The following is a 17,457-nucleotide window of genomic DNA, read 5'->3' as shown; positions in this document are numbered from 1 at the left end:
TCACCTTAATGTCATCACCAGAATTCCTGTAATTCCACAATTGTGATTTTACAGCATAGAAAAGAATTCAGTTCTAGTCTGGTATTGCTTTAGATGTATATATCGCTGAAAACCCAAAGTGGATTAGAATTGCTGAAGGATTTTCCCTGCCGTTGTTTGATACAATCTATTTTCTTTATTCTTGATAGGTGCATAGAACAGCCTCACTTGAAATTCTTTCTATAGGAACATGTCTGATTTCAGAACCATCCATCAAGGATCCGATGAATGGCTGGCCAGTTATTCAGGGTAATATGTTTATGAGTTAAATGGATTGCATAATTGCACCACTTTTTCCTTTGCCTTTGTTGGTAGATAAATGACAGAATCTAGATTCCAATCTCCTGAATAGGAAGCTGGCTACCTAACAGCCTCATCGGTGCTTTGCTAGTAGAGCCTCAAGTTGCACCTCCTTGGCTTTCTGTAAATCAGAGTCCCGTAGTCGCTTCTGGAGAATGCTGTAACCCCCAAGGCCCACTTGGTCCGTGCAGAACAAGCAGCTGTGACCCCAATCCTGCCCCTCTTTTGCTTTTCAATATGACCCGAGGAATATATGTAATGTCTTGGGCAAGTCTAGGAGAGGCCCATCCTAAAATAAGATTCACAAAGCCTTTTCTCATTAAAAAAAAAAAAAAAAGCCTCAAGTACATTTCAAACATCTCAAAATTTAAAACTTACATTATACAAAGAAATAGCAGCAGAGAATGGCTAACCTTAAACCAAACAAAAAGAGAAAAAAAACCCCTACAACTCTCAAAATAAACAACAATGAAAAAAGTGCCATCCCACCCCCTCCCCTTGGTTCTTGTATCCTGGGATTTCATTTAAGACCTGAAGCCTCTGAGAAAATGAGAAAGGCAAAGCCGTAGGGGGAAACTGCTTCAAGGCTGAATTCTGGACAAGGTAAAGAAAAAGCTGTAAATAAAAGTTGGGGACTGTTTGTAAAAGAACCGAGAACTCTAGGACAGTTTCTTCTCAGATGGGAAATCTCTGAAATCCAGTTTTCCTTTCTAGAGTCATCCTGAATTCTTTAGTTATGGGGCAATAAACTCAAGTGCAATGAGTAAAGTGCCAGCCAGGGATTAAAAAACAAAAACAAAAAACAAAACAAACAGTCAATCAAAGTAACTCTGCTGGTAGGGTACAGAAGAGACATAGGAAAGGACAGTTTGCAGAATATATGTGGTTCTGAAGAAATTACTAGTCAGTGGTTCCATTTTTGTTTCCATCAAAAATCAGACTGAAGATTCGAGGATCTCAGAGTTATTAAAGGATGAAAGGAATTTGACAGTGCTTTGAACAGTGATAAAATGGTACCCAAATTTGGTGTTTATACAGCTCATTTAAAAAGATAGCAGTTTAAAAGTCGCAGAAAAAAAAGTGAACATAGAAAACAACAGAAATAATCCAGGAAGAGGATGCAGCCTGGATACAGCAAGTTTAATGTCTCTGCTGTACACAGAAGTAATACCCTTTCCCCTTCTCATCCTTATGCTGGCAATAGGATATGCACTAGAAAATTTGACTCTTAGAGTCAGTGAATAAAAGGATGAGCTCATACATCTTCATAGCTCTTTTTAAAAGGATGCTTATAATTTAAAGGATGTCCTAATGGAAAGACAAGGGTACAGGGGTGAGAGGCTGTTTCACATTTTAGTCCATTAGTCTTTGGCAGAACCCAATCAAGGCCAAATTCACCTAGGATGCCCAATGGCTGTGGGGGGATCTCCACAGGGTCAAATAAGCAAACCCAAATGAACATGTTGGATTCAACAAAAAAACAAAAAACACCCTAGAAACCCTTGAAGGAAGAGCTTCACCCTGAAAAGGGAAGAGGGAAATGCTTGGAGGGGAGGGGCAGAGGGCCAGCGTGTGATCTCTGCTGCGGTGCTGGGCTGGGGCTTAGGAGTTGAGCCAAGGGTGCCGGAGACAATCAGCGGCAGTGGCCCTCTTCTCGGGGATCAGCTCCAACATGGGCAGTAAGAAATCTGTGAAACCAGCTGCCTCTTCCTGAGACCACTCATACTTCTCCACTAGAACCTCAAAAAGGCCCCAGGGTTTCAGCTTCGTGATGTGTTTCAGGTCACCTACGGTAAAGAGAGTACAAAAGAAACTGACCAACATTGACAAGTGACAAGATCCTTTTGTGGAAATCCAGGAACTAATGCAGATAGTCTATAAAGAATCAAATTTTGCCATCAGAATCTAATCCTTCTCCATTCACAAAGCACATCTCTTCTCTAATGCATTCCTTGGAAAGAAGTGTCTCCATTTTTCACGAGGGCCTAAAAATTTTAAATAATTTTTTTCTCCACCATTGCAGGATTTTTTGTCCCTATCAAATTTGGCAGGCCTATCAGGAACTAGGTATTCACTAAAATGAATATTAAATGCCTATATACTCAGCGTGGTCTTATACAGTGTTCAGAGGCAATTTATCACCACATACCAAGAATAATTTGCTTGTACTCTTTTTTTGGCTCAATAGTTTAGCAAATGTTGCTTCGAAATAAGGCAGTAATTAAAAAACAAAGAGCTAAAACTATGTCAAACGTATAAAAGTAACAAAACTAAAAGAACAAATAAACTTATAGATACAGCTGCATCACACTCTGTATTATTCTGGAACATTACTTTTTGCCTCCTTGAAACAATGGTTTTTTAAAAAGATAGTCAATGATCAGTGACTTGTTAAGGTAAATGCTGCTTTAAATTTTTTTTCTTACATGACACTTATTTGAAGTCTCTTCTGTGGGCAGTGAGTGCCTAATTACCTACTTGGTACGTGCATACCGTTAATTTGACTTTGCACACAAGGAAGAACCTATGAAGCACTTCACCATTTTCCTGCCCCAAAGAGAAACATTAAGAAATTTTCTGAGGATGCCTGCTGTCAAGTGTTGAGAAAGATGATTTTTCTCAGCACTAGTGTAGACGTTGTGAGGAAAAGGGGAACCATGGAAAAAAGGCCAGACAGTTTTCTAGTCCCTTCTAGGTCAGGGTTTCATACTTAAGCTTTTAAATTTATTTAGAATGCATAAGAAATTCATATTTAAATACGTCAACATATATTATCTAGGCAAAAATTTGAGGTGAGAGTTTTACCTTGTTTTTTCTTCACTAATAAGTGATAACATAACTTACGCAATTGAAAGTATAAAGTTAATTCATATGACTGATGTGTTGAAGTGACTGTGTTAGGTATCACGGACTACAAGGTGAGATGTAGTCCTGCCCTTAAAAAGCTGAAACTACTTGCCCTTTGATAGAAATGCCTCAGCAAAATCTGCCCATTTTTCAGAAGTCCTGTAGTAGGAGTAATCAACCAGGTGCCAGCTACTATACACATAGTAACTAACTTAATATGAAGTAATCTCCATTTATAAAGCAGCAAACTGAGGTTGTGCCAAAGGCCACATAAGTAGTGGAGAAGCTGGGATCTGAACCCAGGCAGTCTAGCTCCAGGGTCTGCTAAGTCACAGCTCAGCATTCAAGGTAGGACAAACCTGTAGATGTTGAGAACACGTACCCAAGCTGTACTTACCTCTTCATTGTTAAACACTTTTGTCCCCTTAATGTTTGGGAACAAACACATTTATTTTACCTTTTTTGGTGAAAAATTCCTTGGAATATTTTCCTGCCACAATGAGCTTGCGAGGCACCTTCCCCAGAAGTTCTATGATCAATGCAATGTGATCTGTATGTTTTGAACATTTCAAGAGGGGGAAAAAAGATATACATAACAGGGGTAACAAATGCAGTTCTAGATATTGGCAGAAAGAGTAGCATGCACACCTCTTTATAAAGCAAGCATTTCAGCTTGCTTGCTGTCCTAAATGGGAAGAAGAGGACTCTATCCATCTAATGGAGAATCCAGAAAACCATTAAAATTCAGGTACCCACTCCAGTGGGACTTGAGTGATAACTAAAAACAATCTTGGTGTGAATGCTCTGCTTCCTGAAGTTGCATCCCTGGGGCCTAGATGAAAACTCATGTTAACAATACTACCTCTGCGATTGAAGAAGTCCTGTGAATATTTCCCACTGAGGGCAAAGCGTCTTGGTATTCTGCCTATCAGCTCTATAATGTGCGCAATGTGGTCTAAAATAGAAGGGTAAGAAGAACAGGATCAAGGACAAGCTGTAAAAAAGGTTTTTCTATGAATAGCTTTTTCAAGAACTAGCTGTTTAAAAGTAAGTACAAATAAAACCGAGGATACTCAAGGGAAGACTGGGAAGGCCAAGAATTATTTCCGGTGGTTGGTCACCTGATAGTAGTTGGCAAGTCACATTCTGGAGTTTGGAGGCTTATCTATAATATTTTATTTCTATTTTGTCTATATCTAGGTCCAGGTGGGTTCTTCAGCTAAGCTAAAAGAGTGTAGCAATATGCTTTAGACATTCTAGGACAGACATTCATTTATAATAGTGCTCTGGGCTTCAGAGAGTAATAATATCACTTTAAGAATGTTCATGACAAAGCACTCACATATGATCGAGTTTTCACAATCACCCTGTAAAACAGGCCAAAAATTAATACCCCATTTTAAAGGTGAAAAGTGGAACCTCAGGGAGAACGGACTACTTGAAGCCACAAGGCCAATAAGAGCTAGAACTCAAATGAAAACCGCTACCTTATCATGTCTAGTCCAGAGGTTTTTTTGTTTTCTTTGTCTGTTTTTTAATTTAATAAATCACATTATTAAAGAAAAAATTAGCACAAACATTTAAAGTATAGCTACTTGACTATCTTTGGCCACTAAAATGTTGAAGTCATGTAGTGCCTTGTAGCCGTCACCGCAGGCATATGGACTGTGAGCACCGCCAGGGAGGTGGGCAGTCTGTCACCAGGAGACGAGCCTGGGACCAGCCAGCATCCACACCTACAGACAGGTCTATTACCTTTTTCTGCAGGTGACAAAAAGTAAAAATAGAAGAGGCTTTAAAAAGTGATGGCTCCTAGCCACAAAACAGCTTTAAAAATGACTTTAAGCCTGTAGTTACAAAATCCAGGTCAAAAGGAATCACTTAAAACTTCCAATAATGTATCTTAGAGGAAAATAATATGCTAGAGACATACACTTATCTGGGAATTTGTGAAGGTTTCAGGTCATATCTATTTCTCATGTAAAGGACTCAGTGGTGTCATTTTAAAATAACTTTATATTTATGAATTCACTATAACTTTTGGGCAGTTTTTACTGAATTTATGGTTTGGTAACAAGTATTTGGCTGCCAAAAAATTTCTGCCAATTTTAGGCAGGATCTGCAAGTAAATATCTTTGTATAAATTAATTATAAATGAGACTATAATTTGTCTTACTGTAAACTTCCAAGTAAAGTATTGGTTCTTTTAATATTTTTCCTATACCAAGGAATTATTTTTCCCTTAAAATTGTTATATTACTTGAAATTCCAGCAACCTATCTCTGGCTTATCAATTAATCATAGGATTAATGTATCTGACAGGCAAAATTATCAACTATTATTCCAAGATTTAGGGTTGTGGAATGTCCCTAATAACAGAGGACATGCTACTTAGGCCCCAGTCTTACCATGACTTGTAACACTATGCATACACTAGCCAGGGGATAGGGTTTGCTTTTTCCTGCTCCTATGGGCCAAACAGTAGTAATCTGAGGTTTTATCTAAGGGCTGGAATAGGAGGGAATAAATTAGGATATAAATATCTAGGGTAACTGGTTCTCCCTTTTCCCTTACTTGAGTCTTTTCATATACATTTCAATTTTCAGGTTTGGTAGCATAAGATCCTGTACAATGTAATTCTAGCCACTATATGAGTCTGTACCACACACTATTTATAGGGAATCCAAGCAAGCAGATAACAGGGAAAAATCAAGTGTGTACACAGGTAGTAATTACAGTAAAAGGGGCTTATATACAGAAAACATGTCCAAACTGTACCCACTAAAACAGGCATATGGCTATGGTGATTAGTTAGCAGAGCATTTTTCAAATAGTACTTATTAAGAATATCAGCAGGCCTTACTAACATTGCCTTTTGACATCCCAGGGGACCAGTTTGAGAAATAGCATTGTTGGTTCCATAAAGCACAGAACCTGACTTCCCAAAGAATCAAGGAAAGCACAGAAAGTAAAAGACACATTTTCCACATTGGGAGGGTACACTGGTAGTGCGCTCTCAAAGTAATCCCCATTAATCCTGAAAATAAAAGCGCCAAAATTGTATAATAAAGAAGGTAAAACATTCCTTTAATAAAGTGTTTTTATTCACATTATTATTTCATCTAGTTACTTGAATGCCACCATGATTTAAAAAAAATCATCACTCATTTAGTTGTCTGCTTTCACAGCCTCTCAGAGCATCTGACACCTTGGGCTTTTCCCACTGGTATTGCAAAATATCAATCAATAATATTTTGTTTTAAAATGGAATTCTAAATGTTAGTATCATTTAAAAAGAAAAATACAGCTTTAATTTTCAGAAAGGAGAAAAAAGAATGCTAAATGTTGTACAATTTATATAAACATATAGGATATATTCCCTGCATTCAAGTAGTGTGTATCTGTTAAAATCGACTTCCAAATAAAGTTGCAAGCTAACTGGGCAACAAGCTGATGAACAGGTAGATCCCAACTGGGTAAAGAATGAATCACTGATTTACACAGGAAGGAAAATGACTAGATGTTTTATAAGAAACCTGGCAAATATTGGGTTGGCCAAAAGGTTCGTTCGGGTTTTTACGTAAGATGGCTCTAGTAGCACTTAGTTGTTTTTAACTTCATTCGAAACAATTTTGTTAGATTGTATGTGACAGCTTGTCTTATCAGTGTGCATTTAAAAAAAAAGACTTATCAAAATTGGTGAATTTTTGTGAAAAAAGCAACATTTTCGGCATATTATGCTTTATTATTTCAAGAAAGGTAAAAACGCAACTGAAACGCAAAAAAAGATTTGTGCAGTGTATGCAGAAGGTACTGTGACTGACTGAATGTGTCAAAAGTGGTTTGCAAAGTTTCATGTTGGAGATTTCTCGCTGGATGATGCTCCATGGTCGGGCAGACCAGTTGAAGTTGATAACGATCAATCGAAACACTGAGAACAATCAACGTTATACCACGCGGGAGACAGTCGACATACTCAAAATATCCAAATCAAGCGCTGAAAATCATTTGCACCAGCTAGGTTATGTTAAATGCTTTGATGTTTGGGTTCCACGTAAGTTAAGTGAAAAAAACCTTCTTGATCGTATTTCTGCAAGCGATTTTCTACTTAAATGTAATGAAAATGTTCCGTTTTTAAAACAAATTGTGATTGGCGATGAAAAGTGGATACTGTACAATAATGTGGAACAGAAGAGATCGTGGGACAAGTGAAATGAACCACCACCAATCACACCAAAGGCTGGTCTTCATCCAAAGAAGGTGATGTTGTGTACATGGTGGGATTGGAAGGGTGTCCTCTATTATGAGCTCCTTCCAGAAAACCAAACGATTAATTTCAACAAGTACTGCTCCCAATTAGACCAACTGAAAGCAGCACTCGACGAAAAGCGTCCAGAATTAGTCAACGGAAAATGTATAATCTTCCATCAAGATAACGCAAGACCGCATGTTTCTTTGATGATCAGGCAAAAAATGTTACAGCTTGGTTGGGAAGTTCTGATTCATCTGCCATATTCACCAGACATTGCATCTTCAGATTTCCATTTATTTCAATCTTTACAAAATTCTTCTAATGGAAAAAATTTCAATCCCCTGGAAGACACCTGGAACAGTTCTTTGCTCAAAAAGATAAAAGTTTTGGGAAAACTGAATTATGAAGTTGCCTGAAAAATGGCAGAAGGTAGTGGAACAAAAGGGTGAGTACGTTGTTCAATAAAGTTCTTGGTGAAAATGAAAAATGTGTCTTTTATTTTTACTTAAAAACCAAAGGCACTTTTTGGCCAACCCAATACAAGTTTTAGTTTAACCAATTGTGGTCTTTTCTCTAATCCTTCTATAGAATTCTTTAATATCTATTATAAAATATCTAGTATACCTAATACTTAATATAAAATATCTTATATTTCTATCTTTTCTGGGACTTATATATACTTAGCACACTAAGAAGACTAAGGCTCTTCAGTACTAGCAAATTACATTAGCCACCGTGCACAGACATCCTTGGTTGAGGGGACTTACCTTCATCTCGAGTGTACTCTTCCCCTGAATGAGGTTCAAATAAATAGTCGCCTGTGGCCAGTTCAAAGGCCTAAGAAAAAGAGGAAAGCTTATGAAAGCATTAAAAAAAAGACGTTTAGGAAGTTTACTGCTATTTGGCTCAATTTTAAGTAATTTTTTCTTCTTGGAAAACCTGCAAATGATTATTTTAAAAATTGTCTAAGATTATTCCTAAAAAGCTTTCCTTTCACACCTGTACCTTAATAAAATGGAGCAGAAAAACTGCAAAAACTCAGTTAATATCAATATGTGGATTATTCAAAGCCCTGTACACCCCAATCCTTCAATCAGTAATTCAGCTCTCTTAAGTTTCTCTTTTTGCTCAGAGAGGGGCATATCTAAGGTGATTCTAAGTTATTAAATTATTCATGAGATGAACATGAATAACTTATAACTTCACATGGCTAGAAATTACGATTCTGTATCTAAAATCAAAACCAAAAAAATTCAGACATTTTTCTACCTATAACTCTTCAGGGTTTGGTAAAAAGTATATTTTTAAAGTTTTGCTTTGGAAAGCACTTACTAAACTGTCCCAGATAGAGAGTTCCCAATTCCTAGGTCTATAGAACATCAGAAAAAGATTAAGTATAAATGGAGTCAGGAGCTACTCATATTGACCAGCAGGTTAGCATTCACCAACCAGGAAAAGGCACATGTCCCCTATAACAAGAAAACGTCTTGTAAACAGTGTTTGAGAGGGACTGAAAAAGTGATTTCCTCAGGATAAGTGTCAACCAGTACAGAAGGACAGCATGTGAGTGATGGGGCTATATTAATTTTTCACTGACAAAAAATAAAGCAAGGAATTTAACAGCAGTTTTAAAAAGGACCTTATTGATATAAAAAGTACAGTTATAAGTCAACTGCTAGCCATGGGCCAGTTTTGGTTGACTTAATGGTACTAAGTAGCCCAGACAATCTCAAGAACTGTGGAGTGGATTTAGTTGGGGCACATTCTCAATTCAGACCCATGTCTAGGTCTCGGTGGTTTGCCAGTGCTACGATAGAATAGTCTTTCTCAAAAATGTATAACCTGGGCTGTACCACTGCCCAGAGCAAGGCCACAAAAGCAGAAGTTTCAGGATTGTCTCTAAAATGTCAGAGATGCTGTGGCTTCTTGCTAGGCATAGCTTGCTTTACATGCTAGCAGTCTGTTATGAAACTGAACTACACTGATAGAACAGATACCTGTTTCACCCTCTAATTATCCTGAGGTTTACGGTCTCAAAGCAGAACAGAAACAATTTGTGATTCTTATTCATCAAAGTTTGTCAGTCTCTTCTGAAACCAGTACTTAAATTTTTCCATCTCATAGTGGGGGATTCAGTGAAGATATTAAAGCTAAAAAAAAAAAAAAGTAGATAGTTTTCTAAAAGTTTAAAATATTATAAAATTTTCCACCTAGATACTTATAACTAGTTACCTAAAGTTCTCTAAAAGAACTTTATTTTTGGAACATAAGGTAGTTGCTAGTAGTTACAATTTTATAAATAACAGTAATAAAACCAAACCAAACTGAAAGATCACAACATCAGAAATGAAAACTAGTAGAAACTCTAGATTACAAAACACCTAGTTGAACATCTTTCCTTTACAGATGAGAAAACTGACCAGAACGGAAAGGCCAAGTCCATCCTAGAATCCATGGCTCCTGGTGCCCACTCCTGTGCTTGTCTCACACTGACCAAAGGGCCTATTTTATGTCAGTCAGGGTCATGCTAACAGACAGAGGCAAAATCAGGGAACGTATAATAAATCCAGTGTGCTGGTATATCCAGATAATGGAATATTATTCAGTGACAAAAAGGAATGAGCTATCAAGTCATGAAAAGACATGGAGGAACCGTAAATGATATTATAAAGTGAAAAAAAGCTAACCTGAATTATACTGTATGATTCCAACTATGACATTCTGGAAAAGGCAAAACTATAGAGACAATAAAAACATCAGTGGTGGCCAGGGGTTGGCAGGGGGTGCAGATGGATGAAGAGGCAGAGCACAGAGGATTCTTAGGGCAGTGAAACTATGCTGTATGATACTATAATAGTAGATACATGTCATTACAAATTTGTCAAAGTCCATAGAACGTTTGGAGAATTTTAAAACATCTATTCTTTATTAATTCTTAATGTTCTTCACAGAGCATTCCCTTCTTATAACTGTCCTTCTAACTTTGTAGTCTCAATCACTGAAGTGGTAGGCAATCTCATAACTTGCCTTTTTACCTCAGAAAGGGTCCCAATCTTTCCATCAATTAATTGTACTAGATGAAGGATGATCCATCTCTCCAGGCACTTCTGATATTTCAAGATTTATTTTTATTCTCTGAGTATGGTGAAATTTAAAGCACTTTTTCTACGTCTATTAGCAAAACGAGAGAAATTTGGGGGAACAAATGGGGCTCAAGTTTTCATGATATTGTCTCAAGTCAGGTAAGTGCTTTCCCTCCTTTGGTTAAGAAAATTCCTGCACATGAGCTGGTACAAAGAGGGGCCAAGGTTAATCCACCCCCCTTTCATCTTTTTTGCCTTTTTGCCTTCTTAAGCCTGACACTGTACATACTATGTTACATAGCAAGCAGGACCTACTGCCCTCAATTAACCCACTACTAAGAACCACATCATAATAAATCAGATGCCACCTACAAACTAGCTGTATTTTGTATGGCGGCATCTCTATCAATTATTTCCTCTACCAACTCAATCCAAATCAAATTCCTCAACACAAAACTTTAAAGTATGGCAAGAAAGAAGATTTTCTTCCAATGTTCTTTCATCTTGTGCAACAATACCAAATCATCTTCAATTTAGACAGCCCTCCCCCTTAAAAGACCTGTGACAGACATGCCATAACAAAATAATTTAAAAGGTCATGCCATATTAACAACATGGTTTTAACTTTATTATCTTTGGAAGACAAAGGTTTTCAGGAATGTGAGCGTCAAAGAAATCTATGACCCAAAACAGGTTGGGGCTTCCTGTCTGTCCTTTCTCTTTTAAGTTTTCCCCAAAGTTGACTGTAAATACTAAATGTTACTTGAAATGACAGTTTAATATGTTTCTGATTTAGTTCACTCATTTGATGGTCCACAAATATTTATTAAATACTATTGTATACTGAAGAATTTGTTTGATCTTGTTCTGTTCCCGGGAGGAAGCCTCTCAACTCTTGGGCTTTCCAAGTGATAAATGTGCCTTTTGTTATTCATGGTGGGCCCCTTCGGACCACACTTAAGTTTATACTGATGAGGTGACTCACAGTGGACCCCTAGACACAGTTTCAAGAGGGGGGCTGGATATGCCACCAAGTTGGACAAGACCAACTGTACAATTAGAGGGTTGAGGCTTTGGGCTGAGTGTTGTCAAAACTGACCCCCCAACCTCTCGGGAAGGGAAGGGGGCTGGAGACTGAGTTCAACCACATGACCAATGATTCAATAAATCATGCCCAAGTAACGAAATCTCAGTAAAAACTTTGGGCATCTAAAGCTTGGGTGAACTTCCCTGGTTGGTGATACACACTGACGTGCCAGGAAACTGATGTGTCCTAAGGACACAGAAGCTTCACCTTTGGTACCCTCTCAGACCTCACTGTATGCATGTCTTCATTTGGCTGGTCCTGATTTGTAACCTTTATATCAAAACTGTAATATTTTAGCACTTCCCTTAGTTCTGTGAGTCATTCTAGCAAACTACTGAATCTGAAAGGACAATGGAAACTCCCAATTTGTAGCCAGATGGTCAGGAGGTGAAGGTGGCCTGTGGACCCCAGAGCTTGCAGCTGGTGTCTGAAGTGAGGGTAGTCTCGTGGAAAACTATGCCTTTAATCTGTGAAGTCTGTGATAACTCTGGGAAGTTGGCATTAGCAGTGCATTGCACCCACTCAAAATGTCCCAGGCCCTGCACCAGACACTTAGCTATACATTATAGACATGGTTCCTGCCAGTACTTATAATAAGTGGAAGAGAAAAAAGTAAATCCACAATTACAAATTGAAGAGTACACTCCACTTCAGGAAACAATATGTTCCAACATGAGGCTATCTGTGGGAAGTCATTTAATATCAACTAAGTCTGACTACTTGAGTAGTTGCCTGACAAGGACAAAGCAGCAACTTATGAATCCATGGATGACTGAGCTTCATATCCTGTGAGGTGCAAAGATGGTGAGTGACTGCTAAACTGTACAGAATGAAGCAGTTTCCAGGGTTTTCCCTAATCTGAAAATAGATCAGAGCTGAGAGGGCAAGGGTAAGGGTAACCTCTCATCATCAAAAGCAACACCCTGTCTGAGCAGTTGTTTTTAGCCACCCCGCAACCCCAATCTGTAGTAGGAAACATTTGGTTCCTTCACCTAACAGGAATTTGGCAGGAAATGAACGGAATGTCAGATGTTTGTAACTAAGCTTTTAAATTCAGACCTCTCCAGACACGGGATTCAGAGTGCCAGTGATGAGTCAGAAAAAAAATCCTTTTCTGTTAATCAGCTGGTCTACTGAAATTAGCAAATTACCACATAACAAGTTTAAGTCAATGGGAAAAACATTACCATGCAGGCTGTGCTCCAAATGTCAGCAGGGGTATTATAGCCAGATCCTATCAGAACTTCCAAGGAGCGATACTGCCTTGTTTGAATATCTTCTGTGAAATGTTTGTGCTGAGTAAATGAAGAAAGAAACAGTATTTAAAAATTCCTTTATTCTAAAAAGTAACAAGTCATGATTGCTTAATAATGGAGATTAAAATAAGTTCAGGGAGCTGTCCCCAAACCAAAGTTCCCATGTGGCTAATTTCTTAAGTATCATTTAGATGTTATTAGCTCCAAACAGCACTTTTCTTTATATGCTGTCTACTCCAAATTATTTCTCTAAACATGAGTCTGAACTTAATATAGATACACAGGTTAGGAAATAACAATCACTTTTTAAGAAATGGAAAACTATTACTCCAAACAAAAATTAAGTTGTTCATTTGTCTAAAATTAATAACTTGCATTTCAACAAATAAATGATACCAATTTAGGTTCAGTTCAAACTCTTCTTGCTGTGTGCTCATTATAGGAAAATAAAAGATGTAAGTTTCAAGTTTTAAGAACCTTATAAACACCACCTATAAAGACTTCTTGCCCTCATTCTCTTTTGCCTCCCTCACTCCTCCAAAAATATCAAACACGAATCTTGGGCAAACAGAGACCATGTTAAGCATCAAGGGGATGCAATCAGCAAAACGTTTCTTTAACACATGTATGGGAAAGAAAGGGAAAACCTCTATATAAAAGCAACTTAAGAGACACAGCACCCAGTCTGGCATTCATGGATTTTATTTGGATCTTGTTCTAAACAAACAAAATTAGAAGAATGTTTATGAGATAACTGGCAAAACTGACTGAATATTTGATATTAGTGAACTGTCAACCTTTTTAGGTGTAACAATGGTGTCATGGTTACCTTAAAAGAATCATTTTTTAATGGTACAGATGAACCGGGCTGCAGGGCAGAAGTTGAGACACAGACGTAGAGAACGAACATACGGACACCAAGGGGGGAAAACTGCGGTGGGGTGGGGATGGTGGTGTGTTGAATTGGGCGATTGGGATTGACATGTATAAAGTGATGTGTATAAAACTGATGACTGATTAAAAAAAAAAAAAAAAAAAGAATTCGCCTGCCAATGCAGGGGACACGGGTTCAAGCCCTGGTCCCGGAAGATCCCACATGCCGCGGATCAACTAAGCCCGTGTGCCACAAGTACTGAGCCTGCGCTCTACAGCCCGCAAGCCACAACTACTGAGCCCGCATGCCACAACTACTGAAGCCCGTGCGCCTAGAGCCCGTGCCCCACAACAAGAGAAGCCACCGCAGTGAGAAGCCCGCACACTGCTGCGAAGAGTAGCCCCCACTTGCCACAACTAGAGGAAGCCCACGCGCAGCAACGAAGACCCAATGCAGCCAAAAATAAATAAATACATTTATTAAAAAAAAAAAGAATCATTTTTTAGAAAGCCATATTTACAAATGAAAATAAGATGCCTGCGATATACTTCAAAATGACCTGGAGTGGGTGGCAGGGTGGGGATATAGGTGAAAAACAGCCAATGAGTTGATAACTGCTGGGTGACACTAGTATAACGGCAGGGGAGTTCATTCTACTCTCTACTTTTGTATAGGTTTGAAATTTTCCATAATAAAAAATAATACAGAAAAAAGAAGCTTCAAATGAGTCATACACAGGAAACAAAATTCAGATAATACTACAACATGTAGTGTGAAAGATGATTTTCTAATCCTATTAAAATTAAAAAGAAAAAAAAAACAAGGAACAGCATTTGTGAACAGGAGAAATTAGGCAGAGAAAGCTTCAGGTAGAAAAACCAGCATTGACCAGAGCTCCACAGGGTAGTACTGGACTAAATGTGCAAAAGAGCAAAAAGTACTTCAGGTGGAGGGAACATCATAAATAAAGGCACAGAAAGACATTTGCTAAAGCCAAACATAGCTGACTGCTAGGTTGAAGAGTTTCGATTTCATCTGGCAGACAAGAGAACACCACTGCACGTTAGTCAACAGGACAGTGTCCTGTAAGAAGACTGATAGGACCTCTGAGAACACCATTCCAGTAATCCTCTGGTTTGTGGCCAGATTTAGGCTTAGTAATGAACATCTGAACAATGGCTGTGGAAATAGGAGAAGGAAGAGTTAAAACCAAGGACATTCACAGAAAGAATGAGCACAATTTAAAAATTCAATTCAAGTGGGAGACAGGAGGAAGAGTCAAAAAGAACTTTGTGGTAGAGGCTGTCGACAAAAACACGGATGGAGAGACTTAGAGAGGGAAGTGGTTTTACAGGAAAACAATGGGTTCAGATACTGAGTTTGAAATGGAAATGTACTACAGGTGATACAGTTAGAAAAATGAACATGCTGTTCAAGGGAGTTGTCTTTACTCATCGTGCCTCACTACTGCTTTACAAATACACTGTAAATGATAAATGAGGTCAAGAATCAGCAAAAGTAAAGAAGGTGGATTGGAAACATACACATCCACTCACTCCTGAAACTCCACTTTTGTAGCGAATCCAATGTTAATTTTTAAAGCATAAACTGACAAAGACAGAGAAGGCAAAGAAGTCAGAGCAATACTATTTAGAAGCTGGAAAGCAGAGAGATCACTGGCAAGTGTCTTAATGGATCCAAGAAAGCTGAATAAGCCACTGGTGAAAGCGGAGAAGCAGTGTGAGGCATTCCACAGGAGTCCTCCCAAGGCTCAGGATTCGGTGGTATCAGGTATCTCTGGAAGTAGCAGGGAGGGTGGGATTCAACAAAGGAATACTGCTTTAGAGTATCTTTTAAAGAAACAGCTCCAGAACACAGGGCATGATGCAGTATAACAGCCTTCCCCTGGCCTGACAGACACTTAGAGGTTTCCTCTGGAGTGGGTAAAACAGTTTCTGGAGGGTGCTCGGCATGGTTGAGGGGAGAGTACTATTCTGAAAACAGGGAAATTAAGTGACTATATGTAACTGCATATTGAACCCCAGTTTTCCTGCTTAACTCAGTTTCCAAAACACTAGCAGCCAGGCATTCACTCCCCGGGTAAGAGATCTGAGGAAGACTGTAAGTTTTCTGTGGGAAGTATGACCAATCCAAGACCCTGACATCTGAGGATGAAATGAAATAGCTCAGACACATCATTTTATAGTGAATGACAGTCAACAAGACCCACGCAGGCACAAAGCTTCCAAACGGCTTTCTGGCACTCCATTCATATGGTCAGTTTTTTGTTTAATGATCCTGAACAAAGAAGGCAAGAGACACTATGTAAAGAAGAAGAGGACTTCCCTGGTGGCACAGTGGTTAAGAATCCACTTGCCAATGCAGGCGACATGGGTTCGATCCCTGGTCCAGGAAGATCCCACATGCCGTGGAGCAACTAAGCCTGTGCGCCACAACTACTGAGCTTGTGCTCTAGAGCCCATGAGCCACAACTACTGAGCCCACGTGCCGCAACTACTGAAGCCCACGTGCCTAGAGCCTGTGCTCTGCAACAAGAGAAGCCACCACACCGCAACAAAGAGCAGACCCTGCTCACCGCAACTAGAGAAAGCCCGCATGCAGCAACGAAGACCCAAAGCAGACAAAAAAAAAATCAGACGCCTGTGAATTACAGGTTGATAAAATGAATATTTAAAAAAAAAAAGAAGAAAATGTCAAAAATGAAAAAATAATCAATATCCTCTCAGAGATAATCAGGGAACCAAAGAACTCTTGGAAAGTAAGGATATAATAGGAGAAATAAGAAAAAATAAGGCTTAAAAGAACAAGCTGAGAAACCTCCCAGAAAATAAGCAAAAAGAAAAATACTAGAAAATAGGAGAGAAAGGTAAGAAAATGAGAGAACCTGCATAAATCTAACATTTGAATAATGAGATTTCAGAGCTAGAGAATTAAAAAAAAAGAAAAAAAATCAAGAAAGAATCAAAAACAAAGAACCAGAGTTTCAATACTGAAAGTGCACACTGGGTCCCTTAGCTAATGGATCAAAACAGACCTCATGAGGCACATCGCTGTGAAATGATCCTGCAGACTTTCACAGGGGAAAAGGCTTCATACAAAGGTCCAAGAATCAGAATGACTTTGGTCTTTTAGCAGCAATAAGACGGGAAACTAGAAAACAATGGAGCAATGACGAACATTCTGAGGGAAAACGACTTTCAACCTAGAATTTTACATGCAGCCAACTGAGTGTAAAACCAGAATAAAGACATTATTAGACATACAAGGATGCCCACTCCCTCAATCACACACACCCTTTCTGAGGAAGCTACTAAAAGTTGTATATACTTCAAACAAACAAACAAAATAGGGAGGGTGGGAGGGAGATGCAAAAGGAAGGAGATGTGGGGATATATGTATAGGTATAGCTGATTCACTTTGATATAAAGCAGAAACTAATACACCATTGTAAAGCAATTATACTCCAATAAAGATGTTAAAACAAACAAACAAAACCAAACAAAAACTGTGATGGAGTAAACCAAGAAAGAAGATCAGAGAGACAGGAAACAGGATATAAAAATAATCTCCAGGACGATTATGAAAGGAAATCCCAAATGGCAGTGATGCAGCAAGCCTACAGGGCAACCCAAGAGATGAACACAGATTAGCAGAGCACAGGTTCCAGGATAGAGCTCTTTAGGAAGTAAAAGTTGAAA

General features: G+C 38.6%; 1 protein-coding gene across 3 annotated transcripts in view; it reads right to left on the bottom strand.

Annotated features, from left to right (window-relative positions):
* Nucleotides 1-1,461: 1,461 nt before the first annotated feature.
* SRPK1 (SRSF protein kinase 1) overlaps nucleotides 1,462-17,457 on the bottom strand; it is a 90,121-nt gene continuing 74,125 nt past the window's right edge. The window contains exons 13-16 of one of the 3 annotated variants that reach the window (XM_059938827.1): nucleotides 12,796-12,903; nucleotides 8,206-8,275; nucleotides 4,049-4,141; nucleotides 1,462-2,126 (exon numbers count right to left, since the gene is read on the bottom strand). In XM_059938827.1, the coding sequence (XP_059794810.1) occupies nucleotides 1,942-2,126; nucleotides 4,049-4,141; nucleotides 8,206-8,275; nucleotides 12,796-12,903 (456 nt within the window). In that variant the 3' untranslated portion in view covers nucleotides 1,462-1,941. Of the gene's footprint in view, nucleotides 2,127-3,643; nucleotides 3,737-3,766; nucleotides 4,142-8,205; nucleotides 8,276-12,795; nucleotides 12,904-17,457 lie in introns of those variants that run through there. The other 2 variants (XM_059938826.1, XM_059938828.1) reach the window with 2 other exon arrangements.

The sequence above is a fragment of the Balaenoptera ricei genome, chromosome 11, assembly GCF_028023285.1.
Source record: "Balaenoptera ricei isolate mBalRic1 chromosome 11, mBalRic1.hap2, whole genome shotgun sequence".
Lineage (NCBI taxonomy): Eukaryota > Metazoa > Chordata > Mammalia > Artiodactyla > Balaenopteridae > Balaenoptera > Balaenoptera ricei.
The sequence above is the reverse complement of the archived record's forward strand: the minus strand, read 5'-3'. Positions and strand labels throughout refer to the sequence as shown.